This window comes from Scophthalmus maximus, chromosome 12 (assembly GCF_022379125.1).
Source record: "Scophthalmus maximus strain ysfricsl-2021 chromosome 12, ASM2237912v1, whole genome shotgun sequence".
Lineage (NCBI taxonomy): Eukaryota > Metazoa > Chordata > Actinopteri > Pleuronectiformes > Scophthalmidae > Scophthalmus > Scophthalmus maximus.
In genome coordinates, this window is record NC_061526.1 from 4,781,000 (window position 1) to 4,802,175 (window position 21,176).

Below are 21,176 nucleotides of genomic sequence, written 5' to 3' on the forward strand. Positions count from 1 at the left end.
GCAGGCTAACACAGATACAGGGAAGAAATCTGTGTGAAGTATCCGCTTTGTGGTTCAGTTATTTCACGAAAAATGAATATGACTTTCAAAATAGACAAAACAGCCCACTCACAATATGGAAAATGACCAAATTGAATCAATCGTGTGACTGAATCCTTTAATCCTTAAGACTAAGGAAGGGATATTTTCCCTTTCCTCTTGACAAAAATACCTCGCGGCCTGACTAGGTGCGGCTGTCGGCACGTTACTTTTGGAAACATCCACCCGGAACTGAAAACATTAAAAGAACCGAATGTTACGCCCCGATAATCCGGACAGGCTCCGAGGAAGCAGCCACGCTCCCGTGACGGAAACTGACACGGTGCTGCCGTTGAAGCGGAAACTGTTAGTAGCAGTTTTTTTTTCCATTTTATCCATTACTGTTAAAAAACATGATGTTTTCTTACAACAGTGTTTTGACCTCCCCCCTCCTTGAGCGTGTCTCTGCTGCCCCACTCCTCTCATATATGACTAAGCTCTGCTCTATGTGTGTGTGTTTGCCGAACTTATAAACCTTTTTGCCACAGCTTCCTTTACTTTATCAATTTTTATCTCATTTTGAACTTTCTCGTTTGCCGCCCCCAATAATCTTTACCTTTTAATCACCCTTATCGTCATTGGTTCTGCAGCTTGCTTTGTCAGTGTCATCATATCCTGGAACATTTCATGACACATTAATCGCTGTATTGATGTGACATTTATTGTAAAGGTTGGACGGGAGCGCTGGAAATGTGGGTGTCTGCTGAGTGCACTTGGATGCGGCGTGATCCTAATGCAGGTGGACGCGGCCAGATGGCACACACAAAGCCACTGAGTGAACAAAGAGTATGTTACATGGACACACAGACACACACACACATGCCTTACTATGAAACAGCAAATGTACGCAGACTTTGCACTGCAGCTGTTCACACCCAAATGTTTGGAGAGACAAATCTATACCGACAAATGTCATATGTCAATGTCACACAGTCTTGTCTCCATGACTTCAGAGGACATGACGTTGACTTGCATTCATTTTCTGGAGACTTGCTCTAAGCTTATTGATAACTACTACTTGTCTAACCCTAGTCCTAACCCCCTGTTTTAAACCTTAACCTAAATCTAACATTAAAGAGGTAACAGACAACTTTTTTTGAGTTTAAACTTTTTGTGTGCGATGGTGATAGAAACCTGATAACATCGACGCTTGTATTGTTCCCCTGTTAGCCTTGTTTGACCATGTCGTGCTATTCTCTTGGCCGCCGGGGCGCGTTTTTTTCGCGGAAAAAAATGACGACACGATTTGCGGCACAAAGGAACGGCGTCACCCACCGCGTAACCAAAACAAGGAAGAGAATAACATCATATCTCCCGGTATCTATCCCCCGGGGATGGAAATGGCCGACGGTGGAGCAGCAAAATTGCCAAAAGACACGACAAGGTCAACCGCGCAAGAGAAAAAGAAGCCAGCGTAATCCTGCTGCCGCTAGTTAACGCAAGGAGCCAGAAAAGGTCGTGGGAGCTTCAGTGTACACACTTCTTTCTTCTCCTCCGTTGTCTCCAAAGTGGTGTTGACGACTTGCCTCTAAAGGAGAGGTACCTGCGTCCTCACCTGAGTCTCGCTGCTGCAGCATCTTTTTACGACAGTGAGCAGACAACAATACCAACCGGAATCACTAGGGGCACTATGGGAGTTGTCTGTTGCCTCTTCAATTTCCCCTCAAAACCGGCCTTCACCTGAAAAGTTGGACGCTCCCAGTCCCCATTGTGCATTGGTGTGAACAGATTTGCCGTAGAATTTAGAGCACACGCGCTCGAACGCACACTCCACAGGGATTTAGAGACACGTGCGCGGTCGATGGACTGTCCCTTGGCAGACACACAGATGGTCAAGCATGCGTCTGACGGGAGGAGATGAACAGTTGCACCCTCCCTCGAACACAGGGTCGGACACATGCTCAGATCAGACAGACGGGCTGGAACGCGAACACCCTGCGAGAGCCGGCTGAAGAGGAAGAGACAGAAAAAACTATCGGCACCGTCACTGCACATATTCTCGGGTCTCACCTCTTTGGCCACCTCGGACAGCAGCAGCGTCTTTCCGGTGCACGGTCCTCCGTACACCACCAGAGGGCTCATTCTGCTCCCCTTGGACGGCATCACGTACTCCTGCACGTAATCCAGCGACTCGGTCTTGTACTCGTAGAGCGCGGCGCTGCTTTTACAGAGGGACAGGTGCTGCAGGATCTCGTCGTAGAGCTGGTCGGCCTCCGTGTCGAAGTTCTGCTGGACCGTGGCCTGGATGATGTCCACCATGTCCTCGTAGAACTGCTTGCACAGGCCTTCCACGTAGTGGCTCTCCACCTCCTGGGAGTAGCCCAGCTTCATGTCGCAGTGCGTGACGGAGGAGTAGACGCGGAGGTTGGAGGCGGCGACCACAGTCGGGATGAACTCGTCCCGCACCTTCAGAAGGCGTTCGTAGGCTTCCTGGTTGCGCATGACGCGGTCGCTGCTGACCACGATGTCCATGTACCGGGCCATCTCGGGGATTTTGGCGAAGCGGTCAAAGTTGGAGATCTTGCGAATGTAGCAGACACATTTCCTGAGAAAGGCAGGAGTTTGTTTCCCGAGGGCAAAGTCTAATTCATCCTCTAAGGCTGAAATGAGAGAGGGGGGGGGGGGGACACGTCCAATTTTAGGTAAAACAAAAACATAGCTTCTTATTTTTGAAAAACACTTCCGTGGCCAAATTCTAAGCGGCCGATGAAGGCAAATGCTGGATTATAATGTACAACCTGCGAAGATGACGTACCAGATGCGGGATTTCGATTTGGTTCAGGAGCAAAGTGGGACAGATTTTAGGAGCTTTTGCGCTCCGATTAGACAGATTTCTCTCGAGCCTCGTTTAAGAAGGAACAAAGTTGATCAAATCACATAAGCCAGAACGGCTGAACAGTATCACAGGCTCCCCCACAAGGAGCCGGCTGACTGAAACTCTGCCAGCGTCTCCTGTGTAGTTTTTTTTGGAAGCCTGCTAATTAGGTGGGGGGGGGGGGGGGGGGGGGGGGGGGGGGGGGGGGGGGGGGGGGGGGGGGGGGGGGGGGGGGGGGGGGGGGGGGGGGGGAATTGCGCGACAGGAAAGTACAGAGTTCCGGGAGACGGCACAACTTCCTCTACACGGAGTAATCGAGCGGCGCCCAAAGCCCAGTGTGCTCGTTGAAAAGCGCACAAAAGCTGCAGCATCCTGACACAAAAGAGGACGCTTCCCTTCCGATGAGAAATTATTGACATATTTACATTTTGTGTGGATTCGCGCCAGGCACAGGTCTATGGAGACAAGAGCCTTGTCCAACGTTTCCCTCCAAACAAATCAGTCGGAACTGGACGTGTGAAGTCTCTGTGAGATGAGAACTGATGGGGAGCATGCCGACAGTGGGGGGACAAGATCAAATGTCACGCGAGAGTTTTATTTTTCGGGTTATTTCACACAAAATACAGTAGGGCTACTCAAAAATTAGCCGGTTAACCCTTGAAAATATTGCATTGATAACCGACGGGAGAATAATGAATAATAAGAGGGAGCGTGGTCGTGAAAAGTCTTCTAATTTTCTTTAGAAAGTTTTTTTCCCCCCCTGATATTGTGACGCGCTGCTTGGATTAATTATCATGAGCCGGGAACATAAAACGCTATCGATCAATCACTGTCATCAGCTGAGCTGAATCGGACAGATCCTGATTGCGTCTCATCTCTCGTTATCAATTTCCCACGTCGATGACAGGCCCAACAACAGCCCCGCTCATTAAAGAGATGGCCTACTGCCATGCGATGTGCCTCACTGGAGATTAATGTGAACCATTTAACACTTTTCAGGAAGGAAAAAAAAAAAGAGAAAATCATTACCTTTTTTCTTTTTTTTTTCTTTTTTTAATAAAAAAAGTTTGATTTATTAAATTTATCTAGGAAAAATGAGCTGACTCCGTATCCCTTTAACCAATTCAAATGACTGTATTAACTAGGTCTGAAACCAACAATCATCACTGACAAAATGTCAGAACGTGTGAAAAATATAATAAATTGACATATTTAAATATCTTGAAAAGACAATTGGCGAAAATGTTTTTGCGGCTAAAAAATAGTCGGAAGGTATGTTTTTCAACTTACAGATTAATCAACTAATTGTTTATATCAGGAAATACCAGGCGCAACGTAGTTTGATCAGAGCATTCAGAGCTCAGATTAAATGTCAAACAAATATAAATATGAAGCGAGCCATCCAACAGAGACCAGCTTCCCGTCCTTCCAGCGGAACAATGCACCGGGAGATGTGACGTGACACGGTGGGCACGGAGAAGAAAAACAAAAACGAGAACCTGAAACGAACCAGAGCAAAGGAATTTCTTGGCCTCGGCGCTCTTCATGGTCCCCTTCTCTTGGAGCTGCAGCACCGCCGTCCGGAAGATCCTCTTGATCTCCTCCGACACATTCCTCCAGGCCTTGTCGTTCTTGGTCTTGGCCGCGCTGCTTGACTCCATCTGAGCAGGACAAAGGGAGGGGGGGGGGGGGGGGGGGGGGGGGGGGGGGGGGGGGGGGGGGGGGGGGGGGGGGGGGGGGGGGGGGGGGGGGGGGGGGGGGGGGGGGGGGGGGGGGGGGGACATGCTGATTTTTACAGTAAGACGGACGACGCTCATCGTGCACGAGGGAATGCTGTCATTCCTGTTTTGTTTTTTTTAAACGTACTGTGCAGAGACAGAATTGGACAGATTTTGGGGTTCCGATTTTTTGGTTTTTCTGTGATAAAACATAGCACACACACGTGAACCAGCTGACCCAAAGTATGAACGCCAAAGTGTGAGCTCCTGCGTCTCGACAGAATCATCCGGTGAGTGTTTTCCTGATTACATATTTGCATGTAATGTACAGTGGTTAACCCCAGGCCCACCGTGACCCTCCAAGGATAAGCGGTAAAAAACATTGGACGGATGGTTAAATCTGTCGTCATGTCTGTGCTCTCGGTTGAGATTTGACAAAACTTCCGCGCGTCCGTTCTGTTTCATCAACTGGTAAAACGGTAGACAAGCTCACAGGAAAACGTTGACTTCTGATTTCTGTGTGTGTTTAAAGTTTCGACACCCGTCAACAAGTGAAACCCCGAGGAAACATGGCCAGATATTTTATTACCTCTATTAAGCATTAAGAGCGGGATAAGAAGGCGGAAAGGCAGCAGCTAAACAGTTTAACTCAAAAAAGAAGTGTTGTTATATGAGTTTTTATGAGTTCCTTTCCAAGGATTCTAACACTTCTGTCCTTATTTGGGTGAAACTGTTTTTTTCTTTTTATGTATGTGCAAATAAAATGTCCCACAAGGAGAATTAAATCCAGCTCTTGGACAATTATCAACACCATTAAAGCGTTTAGGCCTCCAGTAAGTGAAGTTATGACCACAATGTGGATACAATAACACATCACATCTCCCATTAACGGCATATTTTGAAAGTGTCGTCCACGGGCAGGTCAGTTGGACTTACAGAGTTCTGGTAGTTCTTCAGCATTTGGGCTTTGGGTTTGAGGTAGTATGCGGGCGGCACCGAGTTTTCATCCCTGCAGTACCACTCTTCCAAGATGTGTGTGTCCAGGCCTGCCTCCACAGCCGCGTCCAGGATCATCTCAAACTCCGCCGACTCCACTTCCCCCGGCACGCGGATGCTGCCGTACTTTTCTCCCACCAGACCCTGCGGGGAAGGAGGGAAGAAGTAGAGGACATGGAAGGTGAGAGGGGCTGACGGGAGTTGTGGATCATCACGATCTTCTAAACGGCTTCACGGCTCTGTTCTTTGGGCCAGTGGTGCATGACGCGCACGGTGTAAACTTATTTAAGGGAATTTCGGAGCCACTTTTGTGACACAGGGGAGGTCCAGCTACACGAACCGACGGCTGTGTCTTGCCTCATATCGTCACGCACGTGCAGCTTAACATAAGGAAATGCTGCACCTCTCGTCCAGCGTGGAAACGTTCATGTTCGCTTTGAGCGTTGAAAATAAAAAAAATAAAGAAAATGCAAGAAAAGACCTGCGCAGGTTCGGTGTAAAATGCCGATCGGTCTGTCGCACACACTTCAAAAACATCGCAACACGATGCGCGGCCGATATGGATTGTCTGGGGCCCATGCCAATAGAATTGCAACCGGCGGTTATTGACCTTATCGATTAATCGAATAGTTGTTTGGTCCATAAAATGTCATAAAATGGTGATAAATATTGATTGTGTTTCCTAAAACTCCAAGATGATGTTTTGTTTTGTCCACACACTGAAGTTATTTAGTTTACAGCTCTAATATACATACATGCTGTATATATATAATTTTTTTCTTTTAAATGGCAAGTGGTTCCCAATTGGCCGAAAGCGCAGATTTGTTCCGCTGCTGCTGCACCGCGAATGCTTGAATGACACGCTGTTCTGTGAAATCCACAGCCTCGGCCAGATTTTCCCAAACGCTCAGTCATCGGTAGTGTCAAACAAAATGAGCAGATTCGCCTCAATGTGGAACAGATGTCAATGTTTGAAAATAAAAATTAAGAAATAAAATCACTGTGAAATTTGATTTCGTTGTGCCCCTGTGCTACAATTGCAAAGGTGACTGTCATCATAATCGCTGCCTTCGTCATCACCCCCATCATCAGGCTTACACGCCGCAGCCAACACAGGCCGATCTTTCTTTTGTTCGTAGAAACCATAACCCTCGCTGCATAATTAGACATGATCATATTAAACAGTGGCCTTTTCGTTCCCCTATTATTCCCACTCCGCATGGCAAATCCACCGTGAGCTCCAGTGAGTCTACACTCTTCCCCTCGGCATCCATGCCCACGCTCTTGATTGACGACCAAGTCAGGGCCGTCTCCTGGCACGGTTCACGAGGCGCTCTCTCACGTTCTAAGTAAGAGAAACTACATCACTGGAAACCCCCCCCCCCCCCCCCCCCCCCCCCCCCAACGCTCCATGTCCGGCTGATCTTTACTCCGTGTGTCGCAGCTACAGCCCCCGGGGACGGGGATGGGGATGCAGAGCGAGCGGCGGACACGCCAAGTGACTGTGAGCTCTGGTGAGCAGGAGAACTATGTCCGTGTCCGCCCGCGGCAATGGCGCTCCAAAGCCATTCCACTGCAGGACTCCTCGTTTCCCTTGGCACTCGCAGTGGGAACAGACGCAGAGAACAAGCCGAATCAGATGACGGCATGCGGCACGGCCGGCGGGACGGCCTCCTCGCCAAAGCCTGCCTGTGCACGCCTCATTCGCGTTCGCAGTTTTGTCCACGTTGCGCACATTCGGTAGCAAAGGTTCATTTTACAGCATCTTTTGGATCCAGGAGATCGATTTTTTTATGTACGATATCAGTTGTTTTCGGAGGAGGAGGTGTCACTTGCGAGGTTGCACATTGAATCCCAACCCCCCCCCCATGTATCATTACATAAGCATTTAGCCGACGTATTTATTAAATAAACTGTAGATCAAATGTGTGTATATGCACCTATTAGGATTTATGATCAAATATTATGCTTTATGTTTGACAGTTGCTCTCAAAAAATGGGGAAAAAAATATAATAGTGTTCAGGTAGCTTTGTCCACCATAAACGCGTCGCCATTAGCCTCCAGGAGTGGCTACGCAAAGGATGACCTATCATGAACCGGGGTTTGTTTTTTAAAAATAAAAATTTCAACACAACCTGTAACCCTGTAACCCCTAAAATTGTTCGAAATGATATCACAAGATGTGGTGTGACGTTTTCTACGTATACGTGAACTTCATCTCAATCTACTGGTTTCAGGGAGGTCCAAACAAAGGTTCATGTCTTTGTTATATCTTACACATTTGATCCCGTTTGGTTTTGATTTCACATTCGCAATTCACGGAGCGCACTAAAGAATTTTGTACGGCATACGCAGGTCCTTGTTTTGATCAGCTACATGTGCTGCATCTACCTATACGCGACAATGATCGGATTGCAGACGGACGTTTTTTATATCATTATGATATCATTATACTACCAGCATCTCCAAATTTAGGCGCAGTACTCTCCACTAGTTTGAATGCACCAACAGAATGTTCTCTTCGTTCAAACAATATTTCGTCGGAGGCGAAGACTGCAAGCCAATCCTGCGAAAAATGAAATTAAATATTTGCAATTGAATATTTTGTGACTACATTTTTTTTGCTTCTCTTCCATTTCTTTTTGTATTCCAAATATTGGTCCGTTGTTCCAGACCGTGGTCCGAGGAAACCTTTAACACCTGTTATTATGGTCCGGACGAAACGGAACAGTCCAAAGGTTGCGGACCGAACATGGTCGGTGTGAAAGCCTTCAAGCTTCAACAGCCTGTATGTAAAAAAAAAAAAATCATGTAAACAGCCTCCGAACGACAGTTTGAGAAATATATTAGCCCCTTTGAGAAGCAATGACAGTACCCATTCTCCAACCACCGGGCTGCCCCACGGGTCACCTCATCCGCCCGCTTTATATGGCCCTCTATTACTCACAGTGCTGCAGGGATGTGTCAGTAGACGATGGAGGCACTGAGATGAAGTACAGTAATGCAGACAGAGAGAGAGAGAGAGACATATAGTGTTTGTGTGTGTGTGTGTGTGTGTGTGTGTGTGTGTGTGTGTGTGTGTGTGTGTGTGTGTGTGTGTGTGTGTGTGTGTGTGTGTGTGTGTGTGTGTGTGTGTGTGTGTTGGAGAGCGAGAGAGAGGGAGGGGGAACAGTCACTCTCCATGTTGCTGAGAAAGTCTGTGTCAGCTTGCCTTGGTGATATAGCAGTGAATGGTGTGTGTGTGTGTGTGTGTGTGTGCGTGTGCGTGTGTGCGTGCGTGCGTGCGCGCGTGTGTGTGTGGACAGAGATCAAACCAAATGGTGTGTCCTATCAAAATGATGACCTCTCAAACGCCAACGAAGACACACCAGCGCACAAATCGCACATCACCTCGCCCTTGTGTGTGATCTTCTGACACTCGACTAACCAAAGCCCCCCCCCCCCCCCCCCCCCCCCCCCCCCCCCCGCAAAAAAAGGCCAAATATTTGCATGGTGGTTTCAACACCCCTGTCTGAGCCAGCGCTGGTTGTGGAATGAGGCCATCTGAAGGGGATTACTGCTCAGCAGCTGACGAGCTCGGAACTTGGTGTGTACGTGTGCTCATGTACAGTGTGTGTGTGTGTGTGTGTGTGTGTGTGTGTGTGTGGGTGGGACTTTTGAGAGAGGGGCAGCAGTTCTTATTACACTTCAGCAGCCGCAGGTGCAAGAAACATAGGAGGCTAAAGTGACAATAGCGAAGCAGATGGCGGCCAAATGCAGCTCCAGTTTGAGCCGCAGCCCTCTGCCTCCCTCACCTCCCTCCTCTGGCTTTCCATCCTTGGAAGGGGTTTTTATACTCCGACTAAGTGCACTTTATCTGATGAGCCAGTTGGGAGAGGCGACAGCGGCCAACGCAGCTACAGTATGAATCAACGAATCAATCGCTCACGCGGTCAATCAATCAATGGGGACACGCAGTTGACCGTTCTGACATTATGCTGCGTAAGCTTTGGCACCGCGGGGGGAGAAGAAAACAGGCGATCTGATTGGAGAAATGTAAAAAATTTGGGTGGCACGCACACACACACACACACACACGTGCATATTGATAGTATTAAGTGTGCTCTAATTGTCTTTTTGCAGTTACTATACAGAAAACCAATGTCACTTAGACTTTTGTGCGAAAAATGATTATGATATTCAATGTTTTTTTGGACATAAAAACACCGAAGCTAACAGGGACTAAACCTAACAACTATTTATATTCGTGAGGCCGTAGATGTGTACCATAGATCTATGTCGTTATCCCCCAAAAAATGAATACAAACACATCACGCCGCTTTTAGGCATGCACTGAAGTCCAAAACATGCTTTTGAAATATGTATATATATGTATATATATATATACATATATATATATATGTTGAATTTGAGCAATCTCGGCACAAGGGTACAGGCAGAAGCAACCGCAACTACTCTTGCATGTTTCCTTCTTTGCTGAAGTCTTGACATTATTATCATTATTATTCTGTATGCATATCGAACTTCCACTGAGGACCAGAAGTAAACCGGCCAGACGAGTCTATCCCAATCGCAGTTATATCATCAGGGGGAAAATAAGTGCGACAGTATCCTCAACTATCCTCTTACACCCAGTAAACCTGCTACATGACCAGACGAATGGAAACAAAAAAGAAAAATAGAAAAACTGGATGAGCAGCTCCGTACTGTTTGCTGATACGTGTCCTTGAGGCGTTTATCAAGTTTTTTTTTTCCTTTTTATGTTACACAAGGGAATTTGAGACTGTTGGAGAGCAGAGCAGAGGAGAGGAAAAAGGAAGGAAAAAAACAGTCAAGGCTCATTGTCATGCTTAATCTCCAGGTCAATGACACCATCACCATGCCAACCCCCGCCATTGCCATGGAAACCGGCTTTATTGCATCGACAGGTTAGAGAAAAGACCCCCCCCCCCCCCGCCGCGCGCCTCACCCAGGTGTGCTGGGGCGATCGACCCTCACTCCTCGGAGAAGGGCGGACCCGTCCAGTAAAAACGCTGGCTATATAACAAAAGACTGTGTTTTTACAAAGTGGTGGAGATGAGGAGTCTTCACTTGGAGGTTAAGGATGACGACGTGGATGAGGCCCGATATCTAAAGTCTGACTCTGATGCTGAAGAAGAGGAGGGACTCCTCGGGCCCCTGAATGATTCATGGAGGTGAACGAGGACGGTATTAAAAGGGGTTTCTTGTCAGCAATAAAATAAAAAAATTAAAAAACACCGCCTACACTTCACACGTCAATCATGTTTCTCTGTTTCTAAGGGAGCTGTTCTCTTCCCACCTCAAACTCCCATCCTCCCCCCACCCTACATTTCTTCTGTCTCATCCCCTTTTTCTCCACCTCTGATCCGCGCACTGGGCTCTGTGACAGTTGTTGTGGGGCTGCAGACCCCCAGAGCAGCTTCTCTTTGAAGTCTCCTCTTACTGCCGTGTGGGGTTTGTGTGTTTGTGTGTGTGTGTGTGTGTGTGTGTGAGTGAGAGACACTGGTGCTGCAGCATTTGGCGAAGCTGGTGACAATGGCGTGTAGAGACCAGCGGCGGTTGGAAGAAGAAAATGAGGGAAATGAAAGCACTCGGGGGGGGGGGGGGGGTGGGGGTCAACTGGGATTAGACTGAATCGTATTCACATTAAGACCACCGGCCTAATATTGTGTAGGTTCCCCTTTTGCCCCCCGAAACAGCTCTGACCCGCCATGGAATGGACACGGGAGCGTTGGGGGCGTGTCCTGTGGCGTTAGGGACATTGGTAGCGGATCCTTGTGGGGTCCTGTGGGCCGGGGGGCCTCCACGGACCCGGCTTCCCTCCACGTATCCTACATGCTCGATCGGTTTGGGATCTGGGGAGGTTGGCGGTCTCTTTGTCGTCTGCAACAATGTTGAGGTGGGTGGATTGCGTCAAGGTCCCCCCCAGGTCGAATGCTATGCCGCGAGGTTTCCGTGCAGAACATTTCGTTATCACGAGATAATCCACTTCAGTTTCAGTGTTGCGGCTGATCGGTTTACACAACACAACACAAAGAAAAGACTAGACCGCTGCTGACATTTCCCCCCGTCCTCGCATATATACCGTGTCAACCACCACCGCAACAAAAGAGATGCCAGGGGTGGCCCAGACAACCCAGAACTGTCATAAACGAGGATCCGAGTCCCTCGTCAGGGAACCCGCCGCTGCCGCTACTCGGTGCTCCCCGCTCTTGGAAACGGGCCCGCGCGTGGGAGCGTGGGGGAGCCGGGCCGCAGGGGGAGCGCAGCAGCTGGCTGTGACGTGTCTGAATGGGACCTCGCCCTGTGGAGCCGCTGTGGTTCTCCCCCAGCCTAAACTCCTGCATTCGCCATTGAGAGCGAACCACTGGAATATGCCATTAAAGATTTCAGCGGCCAGATGGGGGGGGGCGTGCACTGTAGATGCACGTGTGTGTGTGTGTGTGTGTGTGTGTGTGTGTGTGTGTGTGTGTGTGTGTGTGTCTCTTGAGCGTGCGTGGGGGTGTAAAGAGTCTGTATCGCCCGGTGAGTACACCCCAGCTGATTCCCAACTTTACGACAGGGAAGGTGCCTCGGGTCAAGATGCTCCATGTGCGTGTGTGTGTGTGTATGAGTTTGAGAGCAGCATAGCGAGAATGAAGGGGTGATTCAGAGTGAGAAGGAACATAGAGCTGTGTGTGTGTGTGTGTGTGTGTGTGTGTGTGTGTACCTGAGCTTGTGTGTCCACTTTGCCTCAGTGTGTTGTCTGGTATTGCTCAGGGGTCAGTTGGGCTTAAGGTGGGGAAATTGCAGCAGGCACAGAGGGCAGGAAAGCTGATGAGGATGAATGGAATCAGTGCGGCATGTACAACGCCACACCGGACCCTGAGCCAGCATCACAAAAAAAGGGGGGGGGGGGGGATTGAGCTAACGCTAACGCACCACATACTGCGTCTCAATGGGCTTTAAAAGACCAGGACGTTGAGTCTCACAGCACAGTCTTAAACCCTTCCGGAAATGTGCCTGCTGCTGTGAGCGCGTCTGACCCGGAAAAAAATCTCCTGCCTTCCTCATATGTGAACATATGACATACATGCATACATACATACATGAGGAAATCCGAAGGTGTGCACGTGTAAAAACAGCTACATACAGTGAATACACGTGAATTGGTAAATAGCATAGAAAACCTTTATTTTCCTTTGGATGGATGGATGGACGGACGTGTATATAAAAACTGTATATGGTCCTAGACTTCCCCCTACTGTATGCATGTGTTTGAAAGCCTGCAAACTGACAGACAAACCATGCAGGCTGCTTCCCTCACATGACCTACTCTACGCGCTGCTACATAAATCAAACACACCTCTTTGGCAGCGGGCGGCCTTTTCAAGCTCTCAGGGCCCTGCCTACTTTTTCTGAGGAGCTGCCACGCTCAAACATTTCATATATAAAAGAATAACGCCTGCTCACGCCTAAATAACCTGGCTTTAAAAAAACAAACAAACACAGGACTGTCGGCCTCCACACCAAACCTGTATTCATCCGCCGACGCCTCCTGACGAGCGTCTGTCAAATGTTTGTCTCATTTACTCAATCAAGTGATTTCCCAATTTGAGAGGACTCTTGATTTTGGACAGTGGAAGCTCTCACCTCACTTCACTATCAGGTAAGTTAGAGCACTTCCTTTTTTTTGCCAATATATGGGAGCTGGTGTCTTTCCTCTGTTCAGTGCTTGTGTTGTATTGTGTGCTTTTGCCATATCACTTGTTTTCTGCCACAACGCTGCCAGATGTGTTTGCTGATCATGTGATGTATTTCTGCTACGCTGCCGCCGTCTAACTAGTGTTTGTCCACAAGTTTTATATTTTTGGAGGAGGTTACAGTCTGTTTGTCTGTTTGTTTGTTTGTCTGTTTGTTTGTTTGTTAGCAGGATTTCTCAAAAATGTCAGGCCGGATTGGCATGAAAACTTGCCAACGATGGCATTGCATTTTGGGAGGGATCCAGCTCTGGATGCAGGGACGTTTTGAAGGTGAAACTGCATAAAGGTGGCAGATTGCTCAGCCTCTGTGCTCTCGGAGTGCAAATTGCAGTGGAGTGCTGATTCATTGCTTTGTTGCTACTGTGATGTGCTGTTGCTTCATGATGCTTTTAATGCAAAAATACGATCCTCGTGTTGACAACAAACGCTAGACCTGAGCTTTTTTCCTCAGGCCTGTCAAGAACTTCTCTTCTCCTTATTTGCACGTGGACTTTTCTTTTGTTGACCAAGAGAGGATAAATTACAATTTGGACTTTTTGGACTGTTATGGGGGGCTGTAGTGGTTCAAACTTCCACATAATGGCTGGTGTCGGAGCCTGAATCTAACGTGGCCGTTGCCTCTGTTGTGCTCATGCAATGCATGATGGGTAGGAGGAGGAGGACATGCAAGACTGGGCCTGGGCAACAAGATTTTGCTCCCTTGAGGCGAGGGCTCCTGTCCTACACCGTAATGCATTACCTCTCCCTGTGAGCTCTCACCTCAATTTCAACTTCTAGAGACGGATTCTGTTCCATTTGAATAATTCACCATCGGTTCCTCTTCCCTCCCCTGCTCGTCCTCCCCCGTCTTTCTCGCGCATTTCCTTTTCACGCGGCCTAAAATGATCGAAGAAAGATCGCTCGAGTGTCCGCTGCAAATTACGCATCGCGTCACTCTCTCTCCCTCTCTCCTCGCGGGGGTCTTCGCACAACTCATTCGTGCTAGTGTAAATTTTAGCTTTGCGTGGATTTTCGGTGCTCTAGCCCGGGACACTTCCTTCCAGTTGAACTTCAGCATCTTTGTCACATTTGCAGAGTTGTTGTTTTTTTATGATTTTCTTGCAGTTCTTATACAATATCTCTAAAGTGAGGATCGCTCCCCTCTAGCAAGCAACTGCACAGGCAAAAATACAGTGGCGGACACGGATTTAATCTGCTTTTTGATTTATGTAAAGCCGCGACGGTGTCGAATCAGGAGCAGCTGGACTTGGTTGCAAAGTGTAAAGGGCGGACACGCAGAGAGATGTGAACTTAAGATAAACGGACCCATATAATCCATTTCGTCTATGACTCGGCGCGTAACACTCACGACAAAACACGGCCCCGCGGAGGTCTTCAGACATTCCTCCAGGAGCTTCATTCTTAGTCGCTGCAACTCGGGGCTGTCCCACTCCTCTGGATCGACGCCCCAGTACAGGTCCACCACCTGAAAAACGGATACAGACACACGAGCCATGGGTTTAGTCAGCGAATAGAATTGAATTTTTATTTGGGGGCTGGTAGGAAAAGTGCCATTAAAAAATGTCCAGAGCAACATTTGCGTTCTCACATACGGCCCCTCAGGAAAAGTTCAGGCAAATGTCGGGACTTCCGAAAGCGGCGTACGTCAGTGACCTTGCAAGTTCAGGATGATTTAAAAGAGCTGATTGCGCGTCGGGACGTTTTATACACCGTAAATCCCTTACGTTTATACATTTTTTTTTTTAGAGAAACATCAACGCCAGCATCGATGTGTTTCATCACAGCGCTGCCGTATCATTTTGTTGACCGCTCAAAATCGCACGTCCGAGTCCAGTGCAAAAGCGCACGCGACTGATCCGTGGGCTCAAACTCCAGAAATTTTCTAGTTGAGCTGGCGCCATTACCGTTTTCAACACGCACTCACCTGCCCTGTGTGACTGAAAAGCACGACGCCACCCTCGGCATTACAGAGCAGCAGGGAGGATTGATTGAACGCACACGCACGCACACACACACACACACACACACACACACACGCACAGGCGACAGAGGGGGTCCTCCCTCAACACATTCATCACGAGTTTTGGCAGCTCCGACAATTTCAACTGTAAACACGCCACAGGGGGAATCTCCCACCGGAGGAGAGAGAGAGAGGTGAGGAGACGCCTGTAAGTGTGTGTGTGTGTGTGTGTGTGTATACGTGTGGCCCACCCCACGCTGCTGCCGGCTCTGGCTTGTCGCAGAAGAAAACAAGCCCTCATGCCGGCAGCTTCCTGCGCTTTTGGTCTTCCGGCTGCGCGGCCTGACAAGTGCCTCACAGTGAAAGATACATTACGCTTGATGTACTTTGCTGCTCGGAGGCTCACGTTCCGCCCCCCCGAAGCGTAACGTGCCATTTTCTCTTCCGCATCTTCTTCTCCTTCTTCTCTGCTGCAGCCACTCTGCTGGTCAGGCCTCCCTGATGGGGAAGTCCAAGGCGCTTCAGCAGCCGTCCTTCATGCTCTGCTGCCCACCACACTAGGCGGCTCAAATGAGTTTTGGCCTGGCACAACGACGGAGTGGGGCGGAGAGCAGCAGCGGTGACTGGCAGCCCCGTGTTACCGGCTGGCGCTGATTTTAAAACTTTTTGGACAGTCTGGGGGGGGGGGGGGGGGCCCTCTGCTCGTCTGCTCGATTGTCGTTCGGGAGCTGCAACTCTAACCAAAGGGTGACGCGACTTCCGCTTCTAGGAAACACCGGATATCCGCCATCACAATGTCCCAGAGCTTGAGGGGACACATTTCTTGTTTTGTCCAAAGATGGTTTATTTGGCAGTTTTTGCTTGAAAAATGATTCATGGACTTTAACCATACGTGAAGCCGATTCATTTTCTTCGACTCATCGGTTAATTGACAAGTTTCCGCGCTAAAATTCAATAGTGACCGCAATTAAGAAGCAAATTCTCACATTTGAGAAACGACAGTAGGGCAAAGGGCTTGTTTTTCTGTAGCTTCTTCAATGACTGAAATTAGGAATTGATACACAAAATTTAAATTGTGTTTGGTCCTTCTACCAAGGGAGATATAAATGTGAATGCCGGATAAGAAAAAATACAAATAGGCTGATTGCATGCGTTTCCCTTGTCGTCAAACCACCAAAAGGCTTTTACTTATGGGCGAAAAAATCTCTCCCACTCACTGCTGCGCAGATGATAAGCATCCCTCATGTCGGCCTGTTGTGGAAAAAACTCATTGTTTAGCACATCCGTCACTGCGTATCAGTGTCACTAATCTACCTCCAGCGGACATGTGTGGGAGACGGCAATCGGCCTTGTGTCGACACGGACCGGAGGGGGGGGGAGGAGGGAGGGAGGGGAGGGGGGGGGAGGGGGAAGGAATGAAGTGAGACGAGCGCCTCCGACGATGACGGGCCTCCACTGGGTTTCAGCAGGTGATCGGGAGGATGCGCGGTAATTAAAAGATAAATGAAGACATTGGTCATATCCATTCGCCGTGTGTGTGTGTGTGTGTGTGTGTGTGTGTGTGTGTGTGTGTGTGTGTGTGTGTGTGTGTGTGTGTGTGTGTGTGTGTGTGTGTGTGTGTGTGTGTGTGTGTGTGTGTGTGTGTGTGTGTGTGTGTGTGTTTTGGGAGGGCAGACTGATTAAATTTGTACTCCCGAGTACGGAGGGAGGAAAAGGGGAGAAAAGACGACACGGACACAGTCAAGGTTTTTTTTTATCCAAAATGGGCAAAGGCACATAACTGAAGGGAATGGGGAAGGTGTTTGGATGGGGGGGGGGGACGACTGGATCTGGCTGGAACTATTTCACAGATTCCCTGTGTCTTCGCAGCCTCCTTCTCCCTTTTTCTTCCAGCCAACTGCGTCTTTGTTCGTCCCCGATTACTTTCCCCTCTCCCCCGCTCTTCCCCTTAACTATGGTTGTGAGGGCGCGTTGCTTACGTAAGAGCCGAAGCGGCTTCTGCTAAGCTGCTTTCTAATGCCCTTGGAGGGCCGTTTGCCCACGGCGGGTCAAGAGCAGGAGAAGTCTTTCATTTATTGAACGGTAGACTTTGGGATTATGCCCAAGATGCCCAGGAAGAAAGGACATGAAATCAGGCGGGAAAAAGGCGGAAAACCCCCCCACCAACGGAAAGAAAAACAACAGTAAAAATAGATATGACACCAACATACAGTATATATCTTAAGCTCTGTACTTCAGGCAGTTCTATTAAGAACATGCGGTAAATCTCTAAGAATGTTTCAATGAATACAGTTTTCGTGGCGAATGAGGCAAATGCAGGTTTTAGCAGCAAATCCGTCGTCAAATATGACTCTTTTTTTTTTTTTTTGCAGTGATATGAAAAACGATTGGTGGTGGGGAGTGGGGGGAAAACAGACCCAGACAGAACGCATGGATGAACGTTCAGAAAGGCTTTAGTCTGAGTGTCGGGGTTTTCTGAATTCAGTAGGTCACATTTTGAATTCAGGTTGTCAATAACGTGATGAGATCACATGACTCGCCGTGACCATAATGAGGCACCGGCAGATTTGATTATTTTGCCGTTCGTGTTTTTTCGTGATTCGCTGTTCGTGTTTTCCCATTTGTCGTCTCGATTTGACCCCGTACTCCACTGCCCCTCAGCTCAATCAATGTGGTTTCTACAGTCACACACACACACACACACACACACACACACACACACACACACACACACACCAAAAAAATCTGTTTCTTAGAATACAATACTGTACATTCATTTTCCAATCAATTAAAGATTTTCTAGAAACCAAATATCTCGGGGCAAACTTGGAGGCTTTGCTTTTTAACCGAGGACCAACCCAGTGGTGTGAACTAACCGCAGCTCGGGGGGGGGGGGGGGGGGGGGGGGGGGGGCGGACCAGCTGCTCTCGAGTCCATTAATTTCTCTAATGACAGAAACACTGTCATTTGGGAAACATCCCTCTTTGTACACCAGTTGATTAACTGCAGAGCGACAAAGTGTGGCACAGTCAGCGCGGCCACCGGGTGAAAGACGGCTGAGGTGGGCTGAGCACGTTTAGGGGCTGTGGGAGAAACGGCCTTTTGCGAGAAGCTACTCGGAAAAACAAATGTGAACTACTCTGCAGTTTAATTGCTCTCAATGTTTCTACCCCCCAAAAATCTTAAACTCTTACTTATCATAGTTGTGGCTTTAAAAAAGCGCCGTGTTGTGTTTTCACCTGACCGATTCACACCATCTGTCCATCACATTTTTGCTGAATTGCCTTCATATTTTCTGAGACCTTCTGCTGACAGCACACAAACTGACGGGGCTGAAAATATAACCTTCACGGTGACAGTAATAAGACATCATCTTTACAGAATGAAGAGTTCTCCCGAGGGGTTATGAAAACACAGCGCAAACCGAAGCCTTGGATCTATTCCCTATTTGATTTTTGATTGCATTTGCTGATTGTCATTCAGCATCGCTCCCGTGGAGGCAGTTGGCGTGTGTTTACATAGTTCTGCCGAGACTGAGCGGAGAGAGCAACAGTCTTTCGGAGTGGGCTCGGCGAATGGAGGTGGTGGCCTGCTGCCAGGGAGCGAGAGAAATGGACTGAGAGAAGAATGAGGGAGATGGAAAAAACAAACCAAAAGTGAAATATGGCAGCCAGGTAAACAGACGGAAGAGTGATGAATGAACGGGGGGGGTTCATGCCATACGTCCGGCTTTGACTTGTTTGTCTCGTTGTCAAGTTTCTGAAGTTTCAGTCGGCAAACGATATGGTCACGCTTGATTTTTTTTTATTATTGTTATTAAGATAAAATGGACAGACTTTGCTGTCAACAAATCTATTTAAGAACTGGTGAGAGGAACACAATAGTCATTAGCGTTGAGATTTTGGTGGGTGGCACCTTCGAAAAAACACTGCGTCTTTTCTGACAAAGCCAAGCTGACAGCCATGTTCTCCTTTTAAAAGTGCAAACATAATAGACTCAATGAATAGGCTTTTATTATTTTGTTTGGTTTTACATCATCGTCAAATGTCGTTCCCCCCCCCCCCATCTCGTCTCCCATCGCGCTGTGAGTTTTATAACGGCGCCCGAGTGACAGCCGTTGAATGAATTCGCACAGCCGTGGCCAGAAAAACTTTTTCTTCTAATTGTACCGTATGAGTGTGTGTGTGTGTGTGTGTCGGTGGGCAAAAGGCCAGTGAGTTTGGCAACCATAGCGAGGTTTCACCACATCGAGGTTCAGCTGAAAGGTCCTCTAGAAACCTGATCACTGGCACCAGATGTTGCACTAGCACCTGCATCGCCGACCAAACGTAAAGGCTAATTCAGTCACACCTGTTCCCGCCCTTCAGCCAGGTGTTGCCTAGAGGCTATAGTTAATTGGTGTTTGTGAAGACCAATGAAATTGCCCCAGAAACACATAACCAGAAATATAGATATATAGATAGATAGATAGGTACTTTATTGATCCCAAGCTGGGGAACTCTGCATAACGCAGAGTTAACCTACCCTGCACAGGAGCTAACAAAAAAAAAAATCAACATTAAAGCTAGCTGCTGTGCATGTTGGTAAAAATGGACGTGTCGCTTCCTAATCCACCGACTGTGGTGCTAGCGGTGTCTGAGTCTCCGTGTGAGACGCTACAGTCGGTAGATGTGTGATTGCGGGGGCTGCGTTCACTCTTTTAAGCCCCCTAGTGCAGCACACTCGACAGGCCTGCTAGGTGGCTACGGCGGCTAGTGAGCATGGCTAACATTCACACGCTAAGCCATTCAAACACACGTGCACTGACACGATCTCCTTCCTGCGTGTGGAAGGAAGTGATTTTTATTGTTTAAATTGTTAAGGTTTAAAAAAATAAAATAAAATGGAGCTGCCGGACAGGGGTGATATTGCGATATGAAAAAACCTTTGAATTCCCAACAATTAAGTTATAAATATATGAGAAGAATCTTGGACATCATTTGCGATTAAAGTCACAAATTTACAAGAAACCTCATAAAATACTTATTCCGGGAACCACCTGCAGTAGATGGACCATATCAAATAAAAAATACTTTTAAATAAGGAAATACTCAGGCCCAGAATGAGTTGCGTTTGAGTGGGTGAAGCTAAACGCAGAGCACAGGTACAGGTGATAAAGTGGATATGTATTGGGGAGATGAGGGTAGGGGGGCTGAGGAGCCTGAGGACAAAGTGGGTGCGGGGACTTGTGGTTTGCAAGACGGAGCCAAATGAGGGATGAGCTGTGAGCAGGGCCTGGATGAGCGGCCGGCCGGCAGGGGAACGAGCTGAGTGAAGCTGGCTACCGGTGGAGACGAGCGGTGTGTGGTCGGGGGGGTTAAACAAAGTAAAGGTTACTCGGAGAGAATAACAAATCTCATCTGATCGCCTGTAGATGCAAAGTGCGATATCCTTGCGTATGTGGCATTCTAGTTCTTATTTTTCTTGTGCATTTTTGAGCTTTCCATTCATAAATTCACCACTTTGATGTCAGAGAATGTCCGAGTTCCCATCTTGCGAATGTATGACTTCGGTGTCTCGAAACACACACGAGTAACGGGGTGAAGCAACTGTGGCGTGAATCAGATAGCGAATTAATCTTTAATATTTCAGTGGCCATAACTCAACCACGAGCATGAAAATCCACTGATCGGTGTCTAACAAAAATAACAGCACATGGATGGAGGCGAGTTATTTTGTTCCGCAGCGGCTGAGGCGAGCCAAACCTCACACACCATCAGTAATGTGTGTGTGTGTGTGTGTTTGTGTGTACGTGTGCGCGTGCGCGTGTGTGTGTGTGGTTACAGTTGCACCGGAACCTCGTCTG

General features: G+C 48.2%; 1 protein-coding gene across 2 annotated transcripts in view; it reads right to left on the reverse strand.

The window, feature by feature from the left end:
• Positions 1-21,176, reverse strand: part of LOC118292461 (NACHT and WD repeat domain-containing protein 2) — a 42,849-nt gene that overhangs the window by 9,083 nt on the left and 12,590 nt on the right. For both annotated transcript variants that reach the window (XM_035621414.2, XM_035621424.2), the window contains exons 4-7: positions 14,720-14,836; positions 5,548-5,751; positions 4,404-4,554; positions 2,089-2,678 (exon numbers count right to left, since the gene is read on the reverse strand). In XM_035621414.2, the coding sequence (XP_035477307.1) occupies positions 2,089-2,678; positions 4,404-4,554; positions 5,548-5,751; positions 14,720-14,836 (1,062 nt within the window). The remainder of the gene's footprint in view (positions 1-2,088; positions 2,679-4,403; positions 4,555-5,547; positions 5,752-14,719; positions 14,837-21,176) is intronic.